At 40.0% G+C, this 25681-nt stretch overlaps 1 protein-coding gene across 4 annotated transcripts in view; it reads right to left on the reverse strand.

The window, feature by feature from the left end:
* Window positions 1-25681, reverse strand: part of plxnb2b (plexin b2b) — a 134788-nt gene that overhangs the window by 14521 nt on the left and 94586 nt on the right. For all 4 annotated transcript variants that reach the window (XM_047819372.1, XM_047819371.1, XM_047819370.1 and 1 more), the window contains 23 exons: window positions 23531-23642; window positions 22912-23023; window positions 22022-22123; window positions 18120-18215; window positions 15519-15606; window positions 15262-15425; window positions 14909-15057; window positions 14106-14217; window positions 11465-11601; window positions 10907-11089; window positions 10256-10367; window positions 9398-9607; window positions 9061-9240; window positions 8606-8745; window positions 8401-8501; window positions 8085-8314; window positions 4817-4998; window positions 4334-4400; window positions 3606-3752; window positions 3334-3490; window positions 1606-1706; window positions 1421-1505; window positions 1115-1266 (listed from right to left, as the gene is read on the reverse strand). In XM_047819372.1, the coding sequence (XP_047675328.1) occupies window positions 1115-1266; window positions 1421-1505; window positions 1606-1706; window positions 3334-3490; window positions 3606-3752; window positions 4334-4400; window positions 4817-4998; window positions 8085-8314; window positions 8401-8501; window positions 8606-8745; window positions 9061-9240; window positions 9398-9607; window positions 10256-10367; window positions 10907-11089; window positions 11465-11601; window positions 14106-14217; window positions 14909-15057; window positions 15262-15425; window positions 15519-15606; window positions 18120-18215; window positions 22022-22123; window positions 22912-23023; window positions 23531-23642 (3119 nt within the window). The remainder of the gene's footprint in view (window positions 1-1114; window positions 1267-1420; window positions 1506-1605; window positions 1707-3333; window positions 3491-3605; window positions 3753-4333; window positions 4401-4816; window positions 4999-8084; window positions 8315-8400; window positions 8502-8605; window positions 8746-9060; window positions 9241-9397; window positions 9608-10255; window positions 10368-10906; window positions 11090-11464; window positions 11602-14105; window positions 14218-14908; window positions 15058-15261; window positions 15426-15518; window positions 15607-18119; window positions 18216-22021; window positions 22124-22911; window positions 23024-23530; window positions 23643-25681) is intronic.

Genomic DNA, 25681 nt, shown 5'->3' on the forward strand with positions numbered 1-25681 from the left:
TTTATCAGCACAGTGTACAGCAAGGTCTAGAAAATCAGGATCCAATGAACACAAAAAAAAACTTTGAGTAAAACCAGGTTAAAAGTTCTAAAGTCTTTGTATTGGGCTGAAGATTCATTTCCCAACATGACAGTTGTATAAAAAACAGTGAATTCACACTTTCAGACCTGAAAACTTTAGTATACTGAGAGGTACCACGTTGAATTTTAGTGGTTCTTCAGAAAAGATCCATAAATCCTTAAATGAAAATCTATGAAGAAGCCAGAGATCACTGCCAAAGATCTGGATACTTGTGTTAACTCTGATATTATGAGGTGTTTTTTTTATTCCAAATATAAATTATTATTAATATGATGAAATGTCGAATGAATCGATAAAAGAGTCAAAGCCCAAAGCAACCATCTGTAAACATTTTAGATTTAGATTTGCTTCTGTAATCTTGTGTCCATAACATATCCTGACATATTGGAGACTTCTGACATTTTACTGCATAGTTATCATACTGTGTAAATGTCAGAGCATCATCATCATCACCATCATCACCATCATCATCATCATCATCATCATCATCATCATCATCATTATCCTAGCATACTCAATAAAAAGTCATGCTAATCTTTATGCTTCGGATGTCTAACCCAATCCTGAATTGCTGCTTTGAAAACATATTGATTTGTGCAACGTGCTAGACGGACTGGAACACACGCAGTCTCGTGTGAAGACCCTTCAATTGTTTACTGTGCTGAGCTCCAAAACCTGTCGAGTGTGAAACGTGCCCTAATTGTTAAATTTATTGCAGTGAAAACATGAATACACATCAGGCAGCCAATCACACAGGAAGGCATTTACACAAACTGGGCAGATGGCAGGTTGAAGCTTCAGTCCCTAGATGGAAGCTCTAGAGTTTAGGCGTTTAAGGACATTTGCCACTGAAGTAGAGAATTGCCACTGAGGCAGGCTCATTAAATCCTGAATTTTGTTTCAACCACCAAATGAGATTTTCTACCTGAAGATTTGATCTGGGCCGCCTTTTGTGCTGAAACTAGTTACAGTAATATCTTCAGTCAGTTCTGGACAGTGCAAAATTAGATGTAGATGCTGATGTGGACTCTACCTTGACCGAGAGCAGACGAGTGAGATAGATCTCTGTGATGGCTTTGGTCATGGACTTATCCTTAATGCTACCTCGTTTTGACTTCACGTCATCCAGCTCATCAGCCGGTCTGACAAGATGGAACACTTTATCGTCCTCCAGGAGGGCGTTTCCTAGGAGAAAATAAGAGAGGGTTCTGTAGGCATGTGGGTCAGCTGTTGGTGTACTTTATCTACATGTTACACATTCACAAGGTGCATGCTCAACACTGTGCGATTCTGACATCCAATCAATGAGATTCTTGTACTTAGAACAGTTTCTACTTACTCTCCTCGTGGTTGTCGTGGTTTTGGTCATATGACTGCTGTGTGTGTAAAACCCTGGAAAGGATTAGCATGGCACCATCTCTAACCTGAAAAATCAGATAGGTATGCAGATGTTCAAGACGTTTCTCCGATTTAATCTTGCTACTGACACCTGGCTGTAAGTCTCTGACCTGACATGATACTCACGTTGTAGTGCGCTAGTGTGTTAAGGCGTCTCCACCTGCCCTCTTTCTGCGAGGTCACGTCAAGGTCTGACAGGATCTGCCCCGTGGAGCCGGGGCGCCACTCTGTGGGGGGCAAGAGGATCTTTCAGAGAATCTTTGAAACTAAAACATAATGCCTCGAATGCTGCATTTACTCACTGTATCACACTTTTATTAACATCTCTGTTGCCACTGTCCCCTTGGGAGGAAACCCTATCACCATCTAAGAGCCAATGTAATGCGATACAGCTCAAGTGAAGGCTGTTAAATAAGACACTAGAGACCTGAAGGATCAGCATTACTGTATACTTCAGGAACACAGCTTGCCCCAGAGGCTCAGTGATCGAATTCAATTTGCTTTTCAAAACAAAAAGATGCAGACAAAGGAGTGTAAAAAAAAAAGTAAATTACTAATACTGATAATAAAAAATTTATGATTTCATAAATATTTGGTATTTTTTGTTCAAATGAGGTGTACCATAGGAAGGTACTGCATCTGTATGCGACTGCTGAACCTGACTCTGTGACATTACTGTTAGTCAACAAGCTAATAACTGTATATGTAGTTTAAGGGAAAAAATCCTCTGCAGGAAAAGTAGCCAGTTGTGTAATAATATATATATATATATATATATATATATATATATATATATATATGTGTGTATAATATTTTTTATTTGCTAATCCTGAATGAAAGTCAAAGAAAGTGTGTAATAGTATTTGGTATTTAAACATTTAAATTTACATTTACAGCATTTGGCAGACGCCCTTATCCAGAGCGACGTACATAAGATATCTACATACGTACAGATATACGTACATAAAAATCTGTGTACATAAACACAGATTTAGTATACTTGGACACAGGTTTAGCACTAAAACAACAGCACCTGACCCGTTCTATACATTTATAGCAATGCATGCTAATGCTAATCAAGTCAATTTCATTACGTCTGTGTTTTATATTATGGCAAATTAAACGAAAAAGGCTTCCTGAAAACTGTTTTGTTAAAATGAGTTGTAGTCAGCCATGTGACCAATAAGGCCAAAGGTATGTGGACACTCTGACCATCACAGCCATATGTGGTTCTTCCCCAAACTGTTGGCTCAGAATTATCTAGATGATCATGTCTTTGTGTTCAATAGAGGTACAATTTCCCTTCTTTGGTACTAAGAGACTTGAACCATGTTCCAGCATGACAATGGCCCTGTGAACAAAGCAACTCCATGAAGACATGGTGTTTTAAGGTTAGAGTGGAAAAACTCGAGGGTCCCTTTGGGATGAACTGGAACACCAACTGCACCCCAGACCTCTTTACCCAAAATCAGTGTCTGATCTCACTAATGCTCTTGTAGCTTTATGATCACTAATCCCCAACAAATCTAATGGAAAACCTTCCCAGAAGTGTTGAGCTTATTATATCAAAACTGAAATAAATATGGAATGAGATGTTCAACAAGTAGATCAATCTTTTGGCCACATAGGGTATAGAGAATGCAGGAACAATCTCTCATCTTACAGTCAAGGAAACAGCAAGTGAAAATCCACTTTGCATTCCTCTCACAAATAGACCACCACAAAGGGGCAGCTATTTATATCCACTGAGCCAATACAGCTGACCACCCCGAACCATGGCATTGTCACAGTTCTAGAATGCGAATAATAAAACAGCAATACAATACACACATGCACACACTGTTGCAGCCTTACCAAGTGTGACAATATCCACTTTTGGCCTCTGTGAGTAGGGTAGGTTTTTGTACACCTGCTCAATGATCTTCTCTTTCACCTGAGAAATAGTGTCACAGTCTAGCACTTTTACTGGAGTGATGTCAGGACCTTCCCCCTGAACCAACACCTGTAGGGTCTGAAACAACACAATAGACTGAATGAGTGGAAACAGGCTCCTTGCCACTATATATATAGCTTCTTATCCAAGACAAATAAATCAGGGTTATACCCAAGGTACACCTAGCTCTTACCAGCATGGAGTACTCCACATCATCACCCAGCAGGCCTGTGTCGTTAAGTGTGTATTTAGCCTTCTTCACCTGTGCATCCACTGGTCCCTTCTCTATTTGATGTTTTATAGCACGGAAGAGTTTATACAAAGGTTCTCCTGCAGCGTCCTGCACATATAAAACAGTATGTGGAATGCAGTCATACAAACCTGTTATAAATTGGTCTTAACTCTCTACATCCATAGAAAAGGTGATCGCTATAGAATGAAATGGAACCTGACTTTCTCAACCAGGGACTAAGGCGGTATTAAATCTCTCTTCACATCCGCATGGCCATGAATGCGCATCAGTTTTCAGCATTAAGTATAACTCCACCAGAGCCACTCCTGACATTTATTAAATATGACAGTCATAATGTTTAATAAATGTCACGTCTCAGAAGGTTCTATGGTAATGATAGAATATTCTATAAAAAAAAATAGAATATGCTGGGAAACTTTTTTGTTCAAAAACACCAAAGAATTAATACATTTTTACAGACCTGAAGATCCCCACAGGCCACATGTACTACTTTTAAAATATATTAAACAACCATATAATAATTTTTCTTAACATCACATTTTCCTAACGTCGCCATATGGTGTTTAGTGAATAATGGTGTTATATAGTGCTGATTTAAGGCCTTATACTTTTACAATAGTGAAGCTGAGACAGCAAGACTGTTGGTGCTATGCTGAGGCCTGCATTACCTTTAGGAACTGATAGAGGCAGATAGACATCCAATTGCACAGCATCCTCTCAACCACCGTCTCTGACCTTGAGATGAAAAATACAGGCCAACATGCTTATTATATAACCAATAATTATTTGCTCTTTTACCCCTAAATGTGCCAAATGTTAGTGATTAGCAGTTAATGAACAATTATGGCGTAATCAAGGAGCAGGATAATTAGTGTAGCTCACCAGCTGATTGAGAATTATAATTAAACTTCCAAAAAGTGGCAAGCCAGTAAACGGCTAAACAGATTAGTGTACAAGGCAAAGCAGGGATACATGTTTATCCAATGTAATGTTCATAAGCAGTGTTGACTAGAGCTCTAAGGAAGGAAAGTAAAAGTGCAAAATGAAGAGGTCTTCATTTCTGTAAATGATAGTTAAGTATATTTACTTAACAAGGATGAAGAAAGTTCCAAAATAATAACTGTTCAAACAAATGGATGGTGGTAGCTCACCTGCGCAGCATGAGTTTGGGGTTTTTACTCTGCACATACTCGTCCATAAGCCCTAATAGAAGTGTCCTCATGATATCTGTGTAGTATTCCAGCTTCCCATGCAAGGCCACAGTCAGCAGAGAAGCAAAGTACACCTTAGCTCTCGCATTGAAGTCTTGACGAGCCTCCAGGGTCCGGATAAACTACAAAGAGTGTGTGAGAGAGAGATAAAGAGAGGGAGCGAGGGAGAGAGAGAGAGATGAGTTAATCAGTTTAGTTTATTTGTGATAAAAAAAAAACAATAACCACGCAGGTTATTGATGGACAGGGTGTCCGATGTGTGTTGAGTGTGCACTGGTTGAGTTACTAATGAAATACTTAATATGATTATGGAAATTATAAGTTAATTTCCAATGTTATTGCTTCCATACCTTAGAGTAATGTTTGTTTTGATTAAATACTCAATATGTACATTGGACATGATGAAATAGGAAAATATGATTGAGACTTGGACAGAAATGGACTTATGTACTTCAGAGAACCTCTAGGCAATGTTATTGGGAACTCAGTAGTCCAATTTTGGACCCGGTGAAGAGATCTAAAGGGGACAGGTGAGGCGAATAGAAATAACAACACATTTTAAAGTTATAAAAAGTGTCCAGATTAAGGTTACAGAGACATTTTTGGGAATGGTGTCCATAAGCTAGCACCTGAAGACTGGACTATTCATCTAACGCTTTATTGCATTTAGCAGACATCCTTGTTTGGGGTGACTTTGCAGAGCAGCTGACTATACTGTACACCTGAGCAGCTAAGGGTTAATCAAGGCACCTGCAGTAGCAGAGTAACAGTGTTGGAATTTGAACTCATGACCTTCCAATCACATGGTGAAGTGAAACCATTCTCTTGGATCATAACCTGCAAGATGAAGCGTGGGGCACATGTGGAATTCCAGTAGCTAATTAGACAAACAGTATTATATAAAGTAGACTTTTGCAAAGGAACCTGCCTTCGGAAACAATGCAAGAAAAGAGTCGGAGGTAGTGTGTAAGATGGGAAGGTGTGGGCTAGATATAGTAGGCCTTTCATCTGTATACGGTACAGGCTCTGGTATGAAATTTTTAGATTGGGGGTGGCTTCTCTGCTATACTGGAGACAAGCTTGTGGGGATACTTTTCAGTCTCAAGCTGAAGGCATTGCAGTTGGAATTTTTCCCAGTAGGCAGCACTCAAAGGAAACCTCTATCGGTTTCAACAAATAGTTGGGTATTCTGTCCTCTTGGAGAACTAAGTAGTATTGGCTTTAGATCAGTTAATATACAGGCACAGGACTTGGTTAAATCTATATCATTGACTATACCAATAAAGTTTTGAGAAAATAATCATCAAACAAGGTTGGAAACGAAGTCACTACATCCTCAAAATGACCATTTACAAGGCACCAGAATCTTTATCCTGATTCTGCACCAACACTTGGTAGTGAGCTTGATTGACTGCACGGGGTATTGATTTACCATGTAAACTTAGGAGAGGCTTCTGGGTTGCTTGGGACCATCGAGTTTGGAAACCACATTAAAGTCAATAATTATATATATAGCTTGCCAAAAGTTGTGGCTGGAAGACTGTTTGCATCTGTCATGGTAGTAACTGTAGTATGCGCTTGTAGATACGATGATGAGTGAAGCCGTCAAGTTGAAGATAAAAGCCTTTCAAATAACTGAATGCTTTCATGATTCTCTTGGGGTTATCGGAGAGCCAAAAGTGATGTGATGAAAGCAGTTGCAGAAGTAAAAGTTTTGGCATGGCTGAGTTTGGACAAGTTGGGTCTTCAGGAGGGAGGCACAATAATAACAAGAATAAGTTAAGGCCAGTGCTGGTTTCTACTGTGGATATTTTTGATCAATGGAAAGAACACTTTGAGGAACTCCTTAACCTGGTCAGCTACCTGTGCCTGGTGTGTCCCACTGGAATCCAACCCCTAAGAACAATGGTGGCTTAATGTTAGCCTGAGCTCAAGCCACCAAACTGCCACTGTTGGGCCCTTGAACAGGGCCCTTAACCCCCTCTGCTCAGGGGGCACTATATCATGGCTGACCCTGTGCTCTGATCCCAACTTCCTGATGGGATATGTGAAGGAATTATGCTGACTAAATCTGACTATTCATAAAAATGAATGCATGAACAGTGGAAACTCAGTGGTTAAGATGCTGGACTACTAATTAAATGGTCATTAATCCAAATCCCAGCACTAGCATTCCCATCACTGCTCTCCCATTAAGCTGGCTCTTAACCCTCGCATGCAGTTGTATATAATAAATAAAAGTCAAATGTCATAAATGTGATTGAACAAAAGAAACAACTAATAAATTGACCTGATTACTTTTTGCTCTATTATTCTAAAATAATTAGAAAAACTGGGCAAATTTGTTTTAGTAGTGGAATACATTTTAAAGTGAAGTGACACACGGCTAAGTACGGTGACCCATACTCAGAATTCGTTCTCTGCATTTGACCCATCCAAAGTGCACACACACAGCAGTGAACACACACACACCGTGAACACACAACCCAGAGAAGTGGGCAGCCATTTATGCTGCGGCGCCCGGGAAGCAGTTGGGGGTTCGGTGCCTTGCTCAAGAGCACGTCAGTCGTGGGCGGCCCGAGACTCGAACCCACAACTTTAGGATTACGAGTCAGACTCTCTAACCATCAGGCCACGACTTGCCCCGAGATTATTTGTGTGACGTCTCTATTTATCAAGACTAGATCTTGCCCAGATAATGTGTAACTGCTCCAGCCTAAGATATGTGAGTGTGGATTAAATGAGATAGAAAAGAAGGATTTACTTGTGCCATTAACATTAATCCCCCAGAAGGTAACAGCAATAGCTTTGTGTTAGAACTGTAATAATGGGATTTAATTATCAGAAGTTGAGAAGTAAATTACGCTTTATTTATATTTTGGAAGCCAATCCTCCAACTCAAAAGACACCAAAATAATTGCTTTTCCTCTTTACTGACAAGGAGTTATTAAGCAAGACCTAAGGTTGAAAACTGGATTAGAAGTGGAATGAAGGATTTTGTTGGTGGAAGCCCAGTGATCAAAGGACTTATTTCGTGGAATTAATCTTTGTTGATGGCTACTGCCTCCAGGAAGACATATAAAGTCTGACTGTCACAAAAAATTGGCTGATACAAACAGCTTCTGGCCAAAAAAAATGAAGCTAAATAACCAAATGAAGTGTGGATGTGCCAGATTAAGAATGCGTGTGAGCAGAAACATTGACGTACAGTGATGAGGAAGGTCTTGCTGTTCAGCAGGTTGGAGAATTGATTAAGAGCCTGCGCCACTGTGGCTTTGCGGGACTTGGGAATATTTAGCTTGCCGGTGATCATGACGTCGTTGGCTCCGTCTTTTGAGGGCAGGAAGAAGACGCGGTCGGTGTAAGTCTTATAGTCCAGAAATGGGATGCGACCCTCACTCAGATCATTTGTGTGGTCCTCCATCTCGATCATCAGATCTGTAGAGAAGCATATAGAGTTTGCTTAAAGGTTAAAACTATGCTTTTTTTTAATGTGTTACGATAAAAGGTTTGTGTTTATTGACCTGTGAATTCTTTCTTGCAGCGGTCACGAACACTCTCCTCTAGATTCTCTAACTGGTGTTTCACCTTCTCATACTCCCGCTCTGCCTGCTGGCTCTTCCTCCTTAAACACAAACCGATTGAGTGGCAAATCTTTAATAACTGCTTCACTTCATGTTGCATTACAACTTCATCAGCTAACTTTATGACGGTGGATAGTGTCATTACCTGTAGCACACAATTGAGATCGCTATGATCAGTAGCATTGGGACAATAACTGCAGGGATGATGATGGTATCCAGTTTCACCTCGTACTTCCTCTCATAATGCACAGAGCCGACCAACCACTTGCCGTTACCAAACTTAATCTGTGATGGAAACAAAACAACAGGTCAACAACATTAATTACCACCAACACAAAGCAAGGCATCCTGGGAATGACTAATATCACATCCAATTTCCTGCTTGTCTCCCAGAACACTACACTAAACCAAGACAGAACATGTGTTCATCTAATAACCCGATTCTCGAATAACTTGTGGTTATGAGTCTAAAATGATTCCTGTCAGATATAACACATTTTTTACACATGAAAATGCCCCAAGTGAGTAAATCAGTCAAATTTAATATGTGGACTATGGATTGAGAGCGAGCAGCGGAGGAGCAGGAAACTGAGAACCCACCAGAAGGTCTAGAGGTTCAGATGTCGTGTCTCTCCGCTGTCTCTTAGAACGAGATCTCGGGGCGGTGGTGGGCGGATCCAAGAACAGCTTATCGTCCTGGAGAGTGTTCACATTGCAGGACACGTCACCCACAAATGCCTCCGCTTCTTTCGCTGTCATGGCTTTAGAAAACCCACGACCCTGGACACATGTGAGGTTTTTTTCAGACATTTACATAAAAGATCTATTTTTAAAATGCTTTAAAATAAAAATATCCCAGTTCTATTTCCACACCGGAAACTGGAACGGAAGCAAAGCTGTCTGAACGCAAACGGCACAAAGAAGTATCACATCCCACCGTGACAATGATCATGCTGTTCTCCGGGATGACTTTGTTGGGGAGTTCGTTGAATGTGGGGTTTGGGTGGTAATCAAACGGTTTGAGCTCCTCTATCAGGTTGTCCAACTGGATGAAAGTTCTGAAGGACTGGCTCTCGTACGTTCTGTTCACGGCAGGAGAGAGGAAGTGCAGCATGGTGTCGTTCTTGCTGTGAGCCTCCTGACTATACTGGAAGCACACGAGAAAATGCGACACAATGAAATTCAAATGGATGTATTTTCACACACAAACACTCATGCCGTGAAGAAAAGAGGACCACTCGCTGGAGCTGCCCTCTGCATTAATCAAGCCGAACAGCCGGGCCCCGTGTTAATGCAGCTCCTAAATGAAAGCGAATTAGATTTCTCCCCTCATTCCCCTTTGCTGCTCTCCGAGTGGGAGTTCACCCACTCAACCCTTACAGCAATATTCGAGAACGCTGCTCAGACTATACGACGCGTTCCAATTAAACAGCCTTATATTTTAAATACATTTTAAAAAAGGATGATTTTTACACTGGGTGACTTTTTTTTTTTTTTACAGCGAACTCCATGTGTACAGTATGTGTTTTGGAAGGTTGTGGGAAAAAAAAGTGCAAGAAAACACGCGTCTAATCTTCGTTGCTATGTTTACTTCAGCGCTTGAATTAACTGCCTGCCACAGCAAATAACTGAGAGCAGAAAGTGAGCAAGAGAAATCTCACAATGATTTCACAATGTAAAAAAATTGTAAAATGTAAAAAAAAATGTACAGATGCTATAAGCAGTTTGTCTTCAAGACTGAAAAAAATAAAGAATCACAATATTTACTAGACTGAAACAGATTGCACAGACGAACCTCCATAGGAGTGTGAAGTCCAGACCATTCGTCAGCTGAAGCTTGCACTATGATTGTGGCTTTTTGGATGAGATCGAATCCAGAGCCCATCACTCTGATCTTTCTCCCACCGCTGCAAGAGTTACACACAGACGCAGCGGTCAAAATCAGGACACTGCTTCTTGTCTTCTCCCAACAGAAACAATTACTTGGAGTCTTGGAGCTGAACACTGAATGAATATTTTGAATCTGATGCAGCAATTCGGTTTCGCTTTACATTCGGGCATTAAGTAAAAAGGCCTTGAATTAGAGACAGAATGCTTCATCTGAATTGGCGAATAAGGGCTTGTGTATGTTCACATTAACGTTATTATTCAAAAGCGACTTACAAATGAGAAAATCCAAGCAAAGTGAGCTATTAAGCAGAGGACGATACGAATACTAAACGATAAAAGATTTTTAATTGAGTGCTTGATCAAAGTGCACAGAGTAGATGAGTAAAAGCTACTGGAAATGTAGATTTATTTATTTATTTATTTGGAGTGTGGGACGAGTCTGGGGTTAGTTTAGTAAGTGTTCATAGAAGGTGGGATTTTAGCTATTTTAACAATGAAGTGGTTTTTTTGAAGCACAACATTTCCTTCTCAGGTGAATGAATCACTGTGAGCTCACCAGTCAAAGCTGCTTCTGGGCTGATGGTCAGAAATGTCCGGGTTGCTGGAGAACTGGAAGAAGGCAGGCACCCGAATACTGGTGTGTTTCCCATAGCGCACAGTGACGGGCAGGGCATCAGAGGGGACTTTCTCATTCTTGTACTGTCCCACCTTACAAGTAATCCGCTTCCCAAACTCCTCACTGTGAGAGACAAACAGCGATAGAGACAGAGAGGGAGAGAGGTAGGGAGAGAGAGAGATTGAATTAAGCAAAAATGGCGAGAAAAACCTCAAAGAAATTTAGTAAAAAGGCAAGCAGCAGAGAGGAAAATTGAGGGGAAAGGTTAAGATAAGTGGGGCATAATGAATGTGGAAGAAAAATGCTAAATGTCTAAGCAGAAACACAGAGAGCGAGAGTACAGAATGGCAAATAAGGTCACGTATACACCAAACTCAGACAGGTTATGACTAATTACTTCCCTTAATGTCTACTGAGTCAATTTTATGCAAGTGTGTGTCTCTGCGTAATAAAGCCAATTACACGTCTACATCACCCCTGATGCAACACTGCACTCACACTGGGCATGGCACTCCACCCACAGAGATGTCAATGTCTTCTTTAGAAGCCGTATCGAGGTCAGTGCCGGTGATGGTGATGATTGTTCCTCCCGCTCTGGGACCACGGCGGGGCTGTACCACCTCAGGCTTTGGGTCCTACAGAAATAATGAGAGTGATAGGAAATAAAATTACACTGTGTTGCAACATGTTACACCATTCAACCTTTTTTTTTTTTTTTTTTTAAACTCACAGCCACTAAGTGGACACATGAAAGAAGGGCGAAATCAAGGGAAGCAAAAGGGTCTCTTTCCCTCTAGGGCAACCGAATCTAATCTAATTTTCTTCCCACTGTTTTGTCTGCTGTTTTGTCTGCTGGAGCGTTTGTGTTCAGTAACTTTTCAACATTTCGCTTCATTTCCTACATCTCTTTTATATTCATCCATATGCCTAGACTTTTAAAAAACAGGTAGCTTCTCTCAACATGTTAATGCGATTATTCAAAGAAAAATGAACACTTCCAAAACTAAGCCGATTGAACATTACAGTCTGCGGTCTAAAAGTAGTCTTAGAGCCTGAGCATCCTGTGAGTGGGAATCAGTCGGGGGCTAATTGAGTGAGATGTAGCTTAAAAAACCTGCCAGTGAAAGACATTAACTCTGTTACCACCTACTCATAAGTGTATCATAACTCCCTCGAGCTCTGGTCTCATATCTTCCCCAGGCTGTATTGACACTAAGGTTCGTTCTCTCTCTCTCTCTCTCTCACACACACACACACACACACACACACACACACAAACACACACACAGTGCTGTCAGCTTGCTGAGCAAACACAGTTCCCTGTATAAAGCCCTGTGGGAGGGATAGAGCAATGTTAACTACCTATAACAGTGTTGCAATAAAATGTGCTAATACACAAAAATTAGCGTGTGCTGCTAACCTGACAGAGAAATATTGCACCGTGGGGACGTTACCCATCATTCCACAGCCTGTAATAGGTTCACAGGATACTTTGCTTGTGGGAAGGGGGTGGAGGGGGTAAACGGGGTGGAATGAACACTCACTGTCAGAACAATGTAACTGTTGTTCACAGTTACAACATGATGCTGTTTAACCTCAAACCTCAAGAATCTCAGAATCTAATTCAGAATCTTGACTCAGAACCTAAAATCAGAATCTCAAATTTGAATCAGAATCCAAATCAGAATCACGAATCAGAATGTTTAAATGAATCTCTTGATGATTCATTTTCCCATAACAGCAGCTATTCTGGCTGTGGATCAAATCACATGATTTTATGCGCTTGTTTAAATGTTATTGTTTCCATTTTAACAACCTTCTCAGGCACTTAATAGTCCGCTAGAGTCTGCAAACCTGGAAATGAGCTCACATTTAGCACCTCTAGTTCCACCGTCCTGAACTCGCTGCGTTTTTGGTTAAATGCCTGAAATAAGTTCTGTGGATCACATAAGCTCCAGATATCTTCACATATGATTCTACAACATAAAACAGATCAGTGATACCCCACTCATCATTTGTTTAAGCTTTTACATGTCTTGAAAAATGGAGTTTGGACATGAAAGCTCATCACGCTGAACAGGAAACTCAGTGTGTTCCTACTAATAACACACTCTTACTAAACTACTCCATCTCAAACTTTTCATTCGTTCAAACTCATCTCAGAAACAAAGAAGTAACAGAATAAAGACCGGTAATGCTGAAGTCATGTGACTGTGGTGAAGTTTATTCATAACTTCATTTATTTATAACTTTAACTTTTACTTCTGCTGATTAAGGCTTCAAAATGTATTGAAGTTGTGTTCATTCGTTAAGATTAATCATGTGTTATTAGAGTCACGTGGAAGAGTCCTAAGCGTTTGTTGTTCACAGTGTTTATTTTCTGCATTATTCTTAAAACCAGTGGGAATTTTTTTTTTTTGTCTTTTTGTTGAGGACTTGTCTTTTGAGTCATTTCTGGGTCCAGCTACAAAAATACGTCAATCCTGTGGCTCTCGACACAGTCCAATTAAAATGTCATTAATTAATTAAAGCATTTCCTAACTGATCTCATGATTGAAGGAGACTGGTCAGTGTCAGTGATGGTATGATTTTGACTTCATAAATATATTCGATAATTAATGACTTTGTGTTTTGAAGGTTTTTCTGTAGCCTAATGAATTTTTTTATAAACCTCATTAGGAAAAAAAGGACCTAGAAATGGAAAAAAGAAAAATAGAAAACATACAACCATCTTAAGCACATGCTGCTTCTAGGTCTTTTGCGTGCAACCTGTGGGGAAGTTGTGGCCTAAAGGTTAAAGAGTTTGACTCCTAACCCTAAGGTTGTGGGTTTGAGTCTCAGGCCGGCAATACCACGACTGAGGTGCTCTTGAGCAAGGCACTGAAACCCCCCAACTGCTCCCCGGTTGCCGCAGCATAAATGGCTGCCCACTGATCCGGGTGTGTGTTCATGTTGTGTGTGTGTACTTTGGATGGGTTAAATGCAGAGAGAACAAATTCTGAGTATGGGTCACCGTACTTAGCCGTATGTCACGTCACTTTTTGATTATTATTTTGATTTATTTCCTTCTTCTATAATATTGCCTGATTGACTACATGACACATGAATACATTGAGTACAGGTAAGATTTGTGACCCACCCGGTAAGTAAAGAAGACTGAGGATTTGCTTCTTCTCTCCCCCTTGACTTCCACCTTCACGAGTCCTTCATGTGGGCCTCGGTGGATCACTTGACCGATTTCACACACAACGCTGCAAACAGGAAGCAGAATTTGGAATTATTTTCTTGTCTTGATCTATAGGTATTTTCTCTGTAGTATGTCTAAAAGTGCTCCACAGCCAGTGCGTCTTGATGCAGCAGTCCAGCACTGAACAATAACTCCGACTCTCACTATACAAGTCAGTGGAGTAGATTCCACCTGGAGAGATCTACTGAAGCCTTGGGCTCAAAGTGCTGTGGAATGTGTAGGCACCATGCTGATGCCAAACCCTGCTGAATAATGCCTGGAGCTTTCCCTCTCTCTCCCTCTCTCTCTCACAAACCTCAGGACTTGAGAGGCTTGTTAGCAGCCAAGCGAACACAAAGCCGGACCTCCCTCGGACATAAGCAGTGTAAGTGAGCTTAAAAGCTCAGTGTGGGATCACCTGCACATCCCAGCTCATGGACAGAGGACATGTTTGGGCCAGAATTACTGCTTTAGCTTTCAGTCTTTTTTCAGCTGCTACTCTTCTTTCCACTCAGCTTAAGACTTGAATAATGAATACAGTTAAAGAAACACAGAGAGGTGAAAAAGTTCAGTTTGTGAAACTTTAGTAGTTGCATGATGCACTGTATCTGTCCAGCTTTCAATTTCCACCTAAGACCTGTATCCATACTCTAGATCCTTAATAAAGGAGGTTGATGTTACATACCGAAATGTCATCACTGTATCTGAAACATCACCTGGTGGAAACTGAGTACTTCTCCTCCTGGTGGATGCAGGGAACTCCTGCTACAGAGATGCTCTTGATATCATCTTTGTGGATGCCCAAGTTTGAACCCTTTATGGTGACTGTGATGCCTCCTTTCAGTGGACCATAGCGTGGAATAATCTAGAAGGAAATGAGAACCAAGTGGAGCATTAGTACAATTCGGACCAAGTTCCAATGACTCTAAATCCTTTACGTGTAGTCTTGTGCTTCTACAAGACAACGGAAGCTACTTCTGAAGTGCTGAAACACATTAAAGTCGTTTTATAATCACATATTTAATAACATATTTTTGTTTTTGGTACACAGTGTCTGAGAGGAACTCACTTCTGAGATCACAGGGTCCGGGCATTCCTGCTCCTCATCGCTGGGACACAGTTTATGAAACACACAGGAACGTGAGCGAGCACACCACACACAATTGTACTTAAAGTCCGTGTTCTTACACAGACTACAGTCCTCACGGTCCAGGGAGCAATTATACAGCGTAACTGTAGAAAAAAACAACAACACTTACTGATTATCATACCACACCACTTTCTATAACTATATGACCAATTATACACCAACAAAAAGAAATATACCATTCAGTGTGCTGTCGATCTTCTTCTCTGTGTCCTTGTCTTTAATATGGAACAGGATGCTGGTCTCCTGAGCCTTATCATACGAGAACTACAGAAAACAACACAAAGCATGAATTCCAATCCATGTATATATCAAGCAGTGTGGTTTTAATGTTATAGTTGATGTGCATGCGTGTGTGTGTGTGTGTGTGTGTTATATGTCGATTCTGCTGTATGCCACCAAAACAGATCTTCTACATACTGTACAAAGCTGTGATACTCTGTCTCTTCTGACACTTATCTCGCATAGTAATCATTTACACTATCATTTCAGAATGATTCGGAATCGAATCATACACGCTAGCGTTCGCCCCCAACAGACACGTACATCGAAGGTCACAGGTACACCGCTTGTTCTTTCTTGGAGCTCTTTGTTAGGTACTATGCAGTGCCTCACAGGAACACTCCACAACACCCGCTGCTTCAGACACTCGGACCCAGACGTCTAGACATCACAATCTGGCTCTTGTCGAAGTCACTCAGATCCTTAGAAATTCAAGCACTGACCTCATGTGCTGTGTTAGATATCTCATCCACTGACAAGTGCCATTGTTATGAGATAATCAACATTATTCACTTCAAGTATATATACTTGAACAGTCTGATTTCTTTTTGATATCTGTAGGCACTCTGCTTTGGGATCACATCTGGCAGCGAGTCAAACAGACCTGAAGGGAATCGATGCTCCAGGCCTGTTCTCATGGTGAGCTGCTACATGCTATACTCAGAGACTTTAAAAGCCAGAGGGTCGTTTGATGACAGGCGTTGTGAAATAAGCTCTGCTTTAACCAACAGGGGGTGCAGTGATCCAAAAGTCATGCTCTGACTACATAGAGGTGTGTCCTTCACTACTGACTCCAGATCAGTTCAACATTCTTTCACTTCACTTCAGCTAGGATTGAGAGCAAGGTAGAATAATAACCCTGTCACACTAAACCAGACACGGGTTTGTCTTTAATGGAACCTACAGTATGCAAATGACTTCAGTCTGCAAGTCAAATATATAACGATGGGGAAATAACCACGAAACATAATCTGGTTTAATCTGTTAAATCTGGTATGAATCTGGTTACTGGATCTGAACCGGTGAGGCCGTTACTTCTTATTCATTTGTTTGTTGTGTTTTGTTTTCTCACTTTCCAAAAACGAAACCATAAAGCAGATTAAATAAAACAAAACGTTGGCTGAGGTCATTGAAAAACCAAGAAAAAATATGGATTTCATGTATCGAGCTTGGAGAAGGGTGAGATAAAAATGTTTACTTTGTACTCCACCAGGCAACACATGAAATGTTCTGCAGCTCTGTCCTTTGGCTCAGTTCTCATAAAAAAACAAAACAAAACAAAACAAAACAAAACACTATTTGCTTTACACTTGGTAGAAAGTGCTATAAAAACCTATAAGAAAAACCTGTCCTGATTGGCTAGTGCCACTTTGATTGACAGGAGAGAGAGAGAGTATGCCCATCCCACCCAGAGAGCATGAACATTGCCTCTTATTGAGAGATGTCACCTTTTCCTGTAACATCACATCATTTCAGACATTGTAAAGGCTCTTCTTATAAAAAACTTCATATTCTCAAGCCTTTATTTTATTACTTTCATTGACTTCCATCTTCACAGCTTTCAGTAGGATTTAAATACCAACGTCTTACTCTTCTAACTTCCTGGCAGAAGTAACCAGGCTTTGGCCTGAAATCTCCTGATACTTAACAGAATTCATGAGGCCATCAATCATCACAGGTTCCCCGGGGTTCTCAGGTTTTGTCCGGCGACACATAACATTGGTCGCTTCATTTATTTCAAAAGTGCTTTAATCGTTTTAAGGTATGTTTTTAAAAGAACACTCAGTGATTTAAAGGAATTCATTACATGCTCATTGTTGGAAGGTCCTTTCTCCTACTGTTTGAAAATTGAAATCAATGTGTGCAATCATTCAGTGTGTTATTATAGAATGACAGACTATTTCATGAGTTAATTTAGAAAGAAAGAAAGAAAGAAAGAAAGAAAGAAAGAAAGAAAGAAAGAAAGAAAGAAAGAAAGAAAGAAAGAAAGAAAGAAAGAAAGAAAGAAAGAAAATGCAAGCACTCTGCTTTTGGTTGATGGAAAAGATTTGAAGCAGCAAATCTTTTGCCAATAATAATAATAATAATAATAATAATAATAATAATAATAATAATAATAATAATAATAATAATAATAATAATAATTCAGCCTTCAGTTTGAGTTAAGAGAACCATAATGTATTCAGAGCTCCAGCGGGTCAAACTGAGCAGAGGCACTCTGACAGAATAATGATATCCCTGGAGTAGAGAACCTAAGTGACAGGCAGCTAGAATACTAATGACCAGAACAATCAATCAAAAAGGTTTACTTCAAGCGTATTGAATACATATATAGTAGCATACACTGATAATGGGTGTGTGGGGGAGAGGTTTTTAATAATGTAATTACAAGTGTGTGTCTGAGAGAGAGAGAGAGAGAGAGAGAGAGAGAGAGAGAGAGAGAGAGAGAGAGAGAGAGAGAGAGAGAGAGATCAGTATGCGAGATCAGTTTTACTCACCACATATCCACTGAAAGAGAAAAATGGCCCCTCTTCGGTTTTCACATCATCTTCAAACTGCTTCATCAGGTCTGTCCCAATGGTGAACTCTCTGCCCTGCAATGTCAACAGTTCACACCAATGACTGAAGCCGTATTGTATGTGGAGTACTGTAGTTGCATGTGGAATGTAAAAGTGTGTGTTTATTACATGGTGACATTTTACACAGCTTTCTTACCACGGAGATAATAGCGAGCTGATAAAAGACTTAACTCTGTGTACCACAGGAAAAAATATGGAATTGTTCGGGTGGGCCCATGTTTAGTATTGAATTTAATTGAAAAGTCGATTACGGTTTCATACTGTATTACACCAGTGTACTGACCACTGAGACAAGAACGAGGTCCATCGTTCAGTAGGCTTTTGGATATAGTTGCCTATCGGTTAAGGTGGTGGACTACCAATCAGAAGGTTGTGAGTTGGAATCCCATGTCCACCAATATGCCACTGCTGTGTTCTTGAGCAAAGCTGTTAACACCCAGTTGTAAATAAAATGTAAGTTGCTCTGGATAAGGGTGTCTGCTAAATGCTGTAATGTAAATATCTAGGGACTGGGAAGGCCATAACACAATTTATATGATTTTTATCTTTAGTAAACTACTCAGAGTCCTGTAGATGGGGGCAGAATCAGTGTGGAAGATAGCGCTTCTATAAAGATAGCAATGCTTCATCAGAGGATAAAGGGGATTGGTCAGGAGACTTTATATAGGTTAACAATGAAACTACCTCTCAGGCAGAGGTGTGTGTGTGTGTGTGTGTGTGTGTGTGTGTGTGTGTGTGTGTGTGTGTGTGTGTGTGTGTGTGTGTGTGTGTGTGTGTGTGTGTGTGTGTGTGTGTGTGTGTGTGTTTGGTGAGCTGTGCACTGTTACAAGAGAAATGGAAATGGCAAAAAGAAATATTTAAGACATTTCAGACTGTTTTTGACCTGACAACCTTTACACATTTTCAGTAGCAGCTACGCATTTAAACAGCGGGACACAAAAATATTCTAAACTGTCTTCTTTTCCCCCCAAATAAAAACGTCAATTGACCCAGTTGACGTGTAAATCTGGAATGACTGACAGCTGAGCAGGAGCTTTAATGTCTTCACTCACTGATGCCTCACTTACGGTACTTCACATTGTGCAATGTACAATGAAATCTATTAAAATGGGTCAGACTGAACTTTTCTAAAATATCAAACACAAAAGAAATATTAGATTAGCACTAGCAATAGTTAACTATATTTCAAAGGCTATTTAGAACATTTTTGTATTTAGCTCCCAAACTTTGGAATAGCCTTCCTGATAGTGTTCGGGGGTCAGACAGACTTTCTCAGTTTAAATGTAGATTAAAGACATATCTCTTTAGTCAGGCGTACACATAATACTTCCCATAAGCTTGTGCTCTAGTAAAGCAGCTATGCTAATTCCCCTCAAATGCTTCTCTCTTTCTACCCATCCTGAGGCATCCAGAGGTTGTACCAGCTCCAATTGTGCTCCATGTCATGAAGATTTTAGACCTTCACTGAGACCGAGGATGACCCTGTGAGGATTCTGAGGCATCTAAAAGATGGACCAGCTCCAGTTTAATTCTGTTTCATGAAGTTTTCAGACCTTCTAAGAGGAAATGCCAACTAAATGTGGTCTTTGAGGACAACAACCTCCTCATCAATACACAATTGCTGGACTGTATATTTATAATCACACCCTCAAGTTTCACCCAAATGAGGATGAGGTTCCCTTTTGAGTCTGGTTCCTCTCAAGGTTTCTTTCTCTTCCATGTAAGGGAGTTTGTCCTTGCCACAGTCGCCTCAGGCTTTCTCATTTGGGATAAATACAAACACATTTAAATATATCTGATATTAATCTTAATTTTTTTATTATATTAATCTTTATATTAAACTTTTTTGTATTATGATTATGTTCTTTAAAGCTGCTTTGAGACAAAAAAAAAAGGCGCTATACAAATAAATTTGAATTTATATTTATTTATGTAAACTAACAAAACATTTCAGCGCAAAACATTCAAAATAATGGAAAAAAAAGACAGAATTTCGGAAATAAACAAACAAACAAACAAACAAATATATATATATATATATATATATATACTTAATGTCTTATGTACTGGACATTATGTAATGTCTTATATTAAGTATATATATATATACTTAATGTCTATATATATACTTAATGTCTATATATATATATATATATATATATATATATATATATATATATATATATATATATATATATATATATGAAATAAAAATAAATAAATAAACCAAGCGGAGCAGAAAAGCAGCTTTTTTACAGCTAATGTTGATGTTGATGATATGTATAATTAGACAGAGATTAGATTTTAAACGCTGTTTGTGTGTGTGTGTGTGTGTGTGTGTGTTCAAGGGAAAAAATCCAGCTTTGTCTTTCAGCTTCATTAAACACATCCTACTAAGAAAAAAAAAGCATGAGGGAATCATGAGGCAGCAGTGAGATGTATAAAATCATACAGATACAGGTCAAGAGCTTCAGTTCATGTTCACATCAAACACCATAATGAGGGGGGAAAAAATCTGATCTTTGTGACTTTTACCTGGTATGGATGTTGGTGCCAGATGGGAAGCTTTGAGCTTTTCACACAGCAGTCTTTAGAGTTGACACAGAATGGTGCAAAAAAAAAATATATAAAAATTTTCCCACAGTGAGCGACAGTTCTGTGGGCGGAAACCACATGTTATCTAGAGATATCTAAAGAAAATGGCCAGACTGGTTAGAGCAGCCCGGAACTGCCTTTGGTACCTCAAATAATCGCTCATTATCAGAGTTGAGTGGAAAAGCATCTCAGCACACACACACGTATCACATCAAACCTTGAGTTGTGTGAATATCAACTGGAAAATCACATCAGATTCCTCTCCTGTAATCCAAGAACAATAATCTGAGCCCATCATGGTCACAGTCTCACCCAGCTAAAGATTAGAAAAAGACATCACCGGTCTTTTTCCAGTTTTCAGCATTAATAAGCAGGTGTACATGTGTTCCTAATAAAGGGGACAATGTTTATTATAACATCTGCAAGTTAAAGAATTAGCAATGCTACAACAGAGAACTTGCTAATCTGTAGTTAGGCTTGCCCTGCGATGGGTTGGCACTCCGTCCAGGGTGTGTCCTGCCTCGATGCCCAATGACGCCCGAGATAGGCACATGAGAAGTTCGGATAAGCGGTAGAAAAAGAATGAAAGAATGAATGTAGTTAGGCTAAACACTGCGATGAAGTTTTTGGGGGGATTTTTTATCAGAAAATTACCTGCTGAAACTGAAAGCACAGGATTGTTCCTTTAAACTCCTTCAGTGAAGACACGTGTAATGACTGAATGCGCGTTGTGACGTCACACGACAGGTCCCTGATCAAACCTGAAGAAAATCTGCCGCCATTTTGAAAACAAAATCGCGGACCTGATTGCATGTTAATTCCTGACAGCGCAAAATTGCTAAATCCTGAGAGACTGATTTAGCCTTCAAGACAGCAAGAACAAGGCTGGAGGTTCTCCTCTGACCTGGACATTGACAAGGCATTTCCGGCAGAACGTTGTGTGTAACCTCTACAGACTTTGGAGCATGAAAATCCTTCAAACATCTGGCTCCAGGATTCAGACCATGCTCAGGGTCACTGAGGTCATCATTGTGCTAGGTTTGATGTGAACATTATAAAGCTGAAGCTTCTGGACCTGTACCTGCACGATTGCGTGCATTGTGCTACGTCCACATGATCGGCTGATTGGATAATAGTCTATTTTGTGCAGGTGTTTATTGTAAAGAAGGAAATCACATATTTGATGGATTTGTCACAATCAAGAATAACTAGAAGTCACAGCTCACCTTATAGGGCTCCAGATTCACTCCCTCAAAACTGATACGAGTTTTATATCCCACTGGTATGAGGATGGGATCCGGGTTTTCAAACCGTGGACATTTCTTGGTCTAAAAGACATTTGAAACACACACACGCACACACAAACACACACACACAGTGGTGTTAATACGAAGCTTATATGAAAGTAGACACTGGGGACTTTGTAGAGTTCATTGTAGAGTATTCCTGTTTTTTTTTCTAGAATACTAGGAGTGATATATTCATTTAAAAGATCTAAATAATCAAAAACTGGTTCCTTTTTTCTACACAAATGTTTGTATCTTCAGAGTTAATTTCTGCTCTCTGAGAAGCTCTAAGTGTTTGTTAATCTAAAAAGCTAAATTTATCTCTACATTTATTTCAAATTTATCTTCAACACTAAAATTCAAGTACTGTAATTCACTGTAAGTTTATCAACAGAAGGACGTACGCACGTCTCAGACTGAAAGAACGATAGAGTCCTGACTCGTTTTAGATCAGACTCACAGGCACAAAATAATAAGTCCATTTCCACCGGACCTGTAAATTCTGCAAATTTCCCAGTCTCCCAATAAAACAAGCAAAACAAAGTGTTTCAAAACATCATCTATAATGCATTCTGAGTTCCAGTCTGTTTCTACCTGTATACACAGTATTAAATATCCAAATAATTCATGCATTATTCCTCGAGGTTCTGCGGCAAGCCAGAGGTCCACGATGCTAATCTCTTTCCATTTCATTATGCATGTGCATCTCTAACATTTAGAACTAGATCTTGGCCCTGCGACATCATCCGATCAGTCGATACACAGCGATGAATCTCTGAGAGATAACAGTCGCTCTGTGCCGATAAATCAGTCGGTATGAGTTTTTGCACCTGTCTGTGTTTGATAATATTGGGCCCGGTTTCGGCGTCGTTCACATCGGAGCACGTGTGATCGGCGGTATTCCACTGACACGCCCACGGTCTGCTCACACACGCGATACACCTAAGAGTTTAGCACAGAACAGGGAATAAAACACACAGACACACACACTTTTAGACAGAACGGAGAGAAAAGCATAATTACATTTTTCAGCAGTGAGTGTAAATTTAGCAGCGAACACACATTTTTCCATTCCTAGGAAACAAAGCTCATTCATCAGATGCTTAAAAAAAAGAAACAAATGGAAAAGTGGAAGAAAAAAAACAACAACAAGAGATTGACTTTTGCTTTTGATGAATGAATAGAAAACTAAAGCAATTTCCTGTTCTTGGTATGGAGGTGGGGGGAAAAAAAAAGGAAGAGGAAAGGAACAGAAATTTCTACTAGCCGTCTCAACGGTAGCAAATTCAATTCCAGCATCACTCGTGCATCACGATTTATGACTAAACGCTAGTCTCATTCGTATGGATGCTCGTATTCATTACGCACACATGCGTTTTGTAGCACGGTGTCAGCACAAAAAGCTGACACACTCGCTGACACAGGGAGAAGAGACGAGAAGCCACTCACGGAGTATTTTCTGCTTTGCGCACTGCTGCTGCGCAGTCGTAGAACTCGTAGTCACGGGAGGCCACCTCTACGCTGTCGTTCACGAAGATCCTCACCGGCACTGCCACCGAATCTCCACGCGGATGCACAGCAGGGAGAGAAATGTCAGTATGGTGCAGTCAACATTCTGATACTTATACATGACAAAACTATACGTATAAATGAGATTAGTAACCATAATATTATAAAAAAGAAAAACAAAATCAACAAAATGTTAGCATATATTCGTTGTACTGTTTATCCCTCCACAGGGTTAGAAGGAACCTGAAGTTTGTCCCTGGAGACTCTGGGCCCCAAGGTGGGGCACGGGGGGCAACCCATCAAAGGGCAAACTCACACACTACAGATCATTTAGAGATGCCAGTCAATCTATAGCACATGTCCTTAGGTTTGGGAAGAAACCAGAGAACCCAGAGGAAACCTCTTGTCACATAAAGAGAACATTCAAACTCAGGATTCGACTCACTGACCCTGAAGGTGTGAGGCAAGCATACTAACCACCAAACCACCATGCACCCCTTCGTCCGCCCCCAAAATGTCATCTCTTTAAATAAAATATCCGAACATTCAAAACATATTTCTCTTGAAATAGCACCGTGCGATGATCTGCCAATACAATCAGACAATTTCAGTTAAAACGAGTAAATATGCCTAAAAAAGGAATCTGTCTTCAAGCACGTATTTCTTCGGTGTGAGGAACATGAAGCAGCAGCAGCAGTTAAATGTGTCTGATGTGATCTTACATGATTTTATTACTCATTATATCAACAAAAACTCTGCAGATTTTTCTGCACACTTGTCCAGAACTGGCACTATTGTGAGTTGCTCATTTTGCCAGAGCGACGCCACTGGCAATCATTATAGAATCTGACATGCCCACACAGAGCTGTGTTCAGAGTTACATGCTCCCAGTGAGAGTTAAAGCAAAACAAAAGTAAAAAAAAAAACCCACAATGAAACAAGAGCCACTGTATTTCTTAGCTCTGTTTTGTTACATTCCTTTTTGTGTAAAAGGAAGCAGGAGTTAGTGTTTTCAAGGCTGCAGTCTAGACGCTGTTAAAAAAAACTGTGTGTGTACAACAAAGGAGGTGTGGAAACATCTAGAATACTGGTTTACATGTGTGTGTGTGTGTGTGTGTGTGTGTGTGTGTGTGTGTATCTCTAATCTGAACACATGAAACTTTCCCTAATTATATAAGATGATATATATATATATATATACACACACACACACACACACACACACACACACACACACACACAGACAGAATCTACTTTAACCTGATTTAATTCCACGTCTGTGGTTTGTGTTAAATATGAGCTTTAGACAATGTTTTAAACACTTCTTTGTACAGGTACGTAATTTAAATGGTTTGTGGTCGACTGGTTTAAAACCACAATTTGAAGAGTTATTTCAACCTGGCAACCCTGATTTCTACTCGATCGCCACTTCCCTATGTGAGCTCGTGATTTATACTGGTCTTAAAAGGTTTAAGGTTTAAAAGGACACTACTTTGGCAATTAGTGCAAATCTAACTTAAATGTTACTGAATTAGAATAAATGTCATATAATGTGGTAAGGGATGGGTGGGGGTGGGGTTAATTGGGTGTGGATGGGTGGCTGTGAGCTTAATGGGGGATGGATGGGGGTGGGATGAATTAGGTGGGGATGGGTGGGATGGGATTAATCAAGTGGGATTGGGTGGCATTGGGGTTAATGGGTTTGGGTGGATGGGTGTGGGGTTAATGGGTTTGGGTGGATGGGTGTGGGGTTAATGGGGTGGGGTGGATGGGCTTGGTTAAAGAATTGCCAGGTCACCTTTAATTCTTCACAACTGCTGCCAGCGAGAATAAAAAGTCAATCAGATACTGAAATCTCACTGGTGCCTACTGGCAGCTAGCTAGACTATGTGGGTATTTTTTGGCAAATCTCCCCAAAAAAAGACTTAAAAAAAAAAAAAATATATATATATATATATATATATATATATATATATATATATATATATATATATATATATATATAATGCTAATTCAGCTCATCGTAGAATTCGGTATGATTTAATACACCATGTAGTTTTCATATACAACCCAAATGTGCTCTTCAGTATA

Source organism: Tachysurus fulvidraco, chromosome 10 (assembly GCF_022655615.1).
Source record: "Tachysurus fulvidraco isolate hzauxx_2018 chromosome 10, HZAU_PFXX_2.0, whole genome shotgun sequence".
In the NCBI taxonomy this organism is placed as follows: domain Eukaryota; kingdom Metazoa; phylum Chordata; class Actinopteri; order Siluriformes; family Bagridae; genus Tachysurus; species Tachysurus fulvidraco.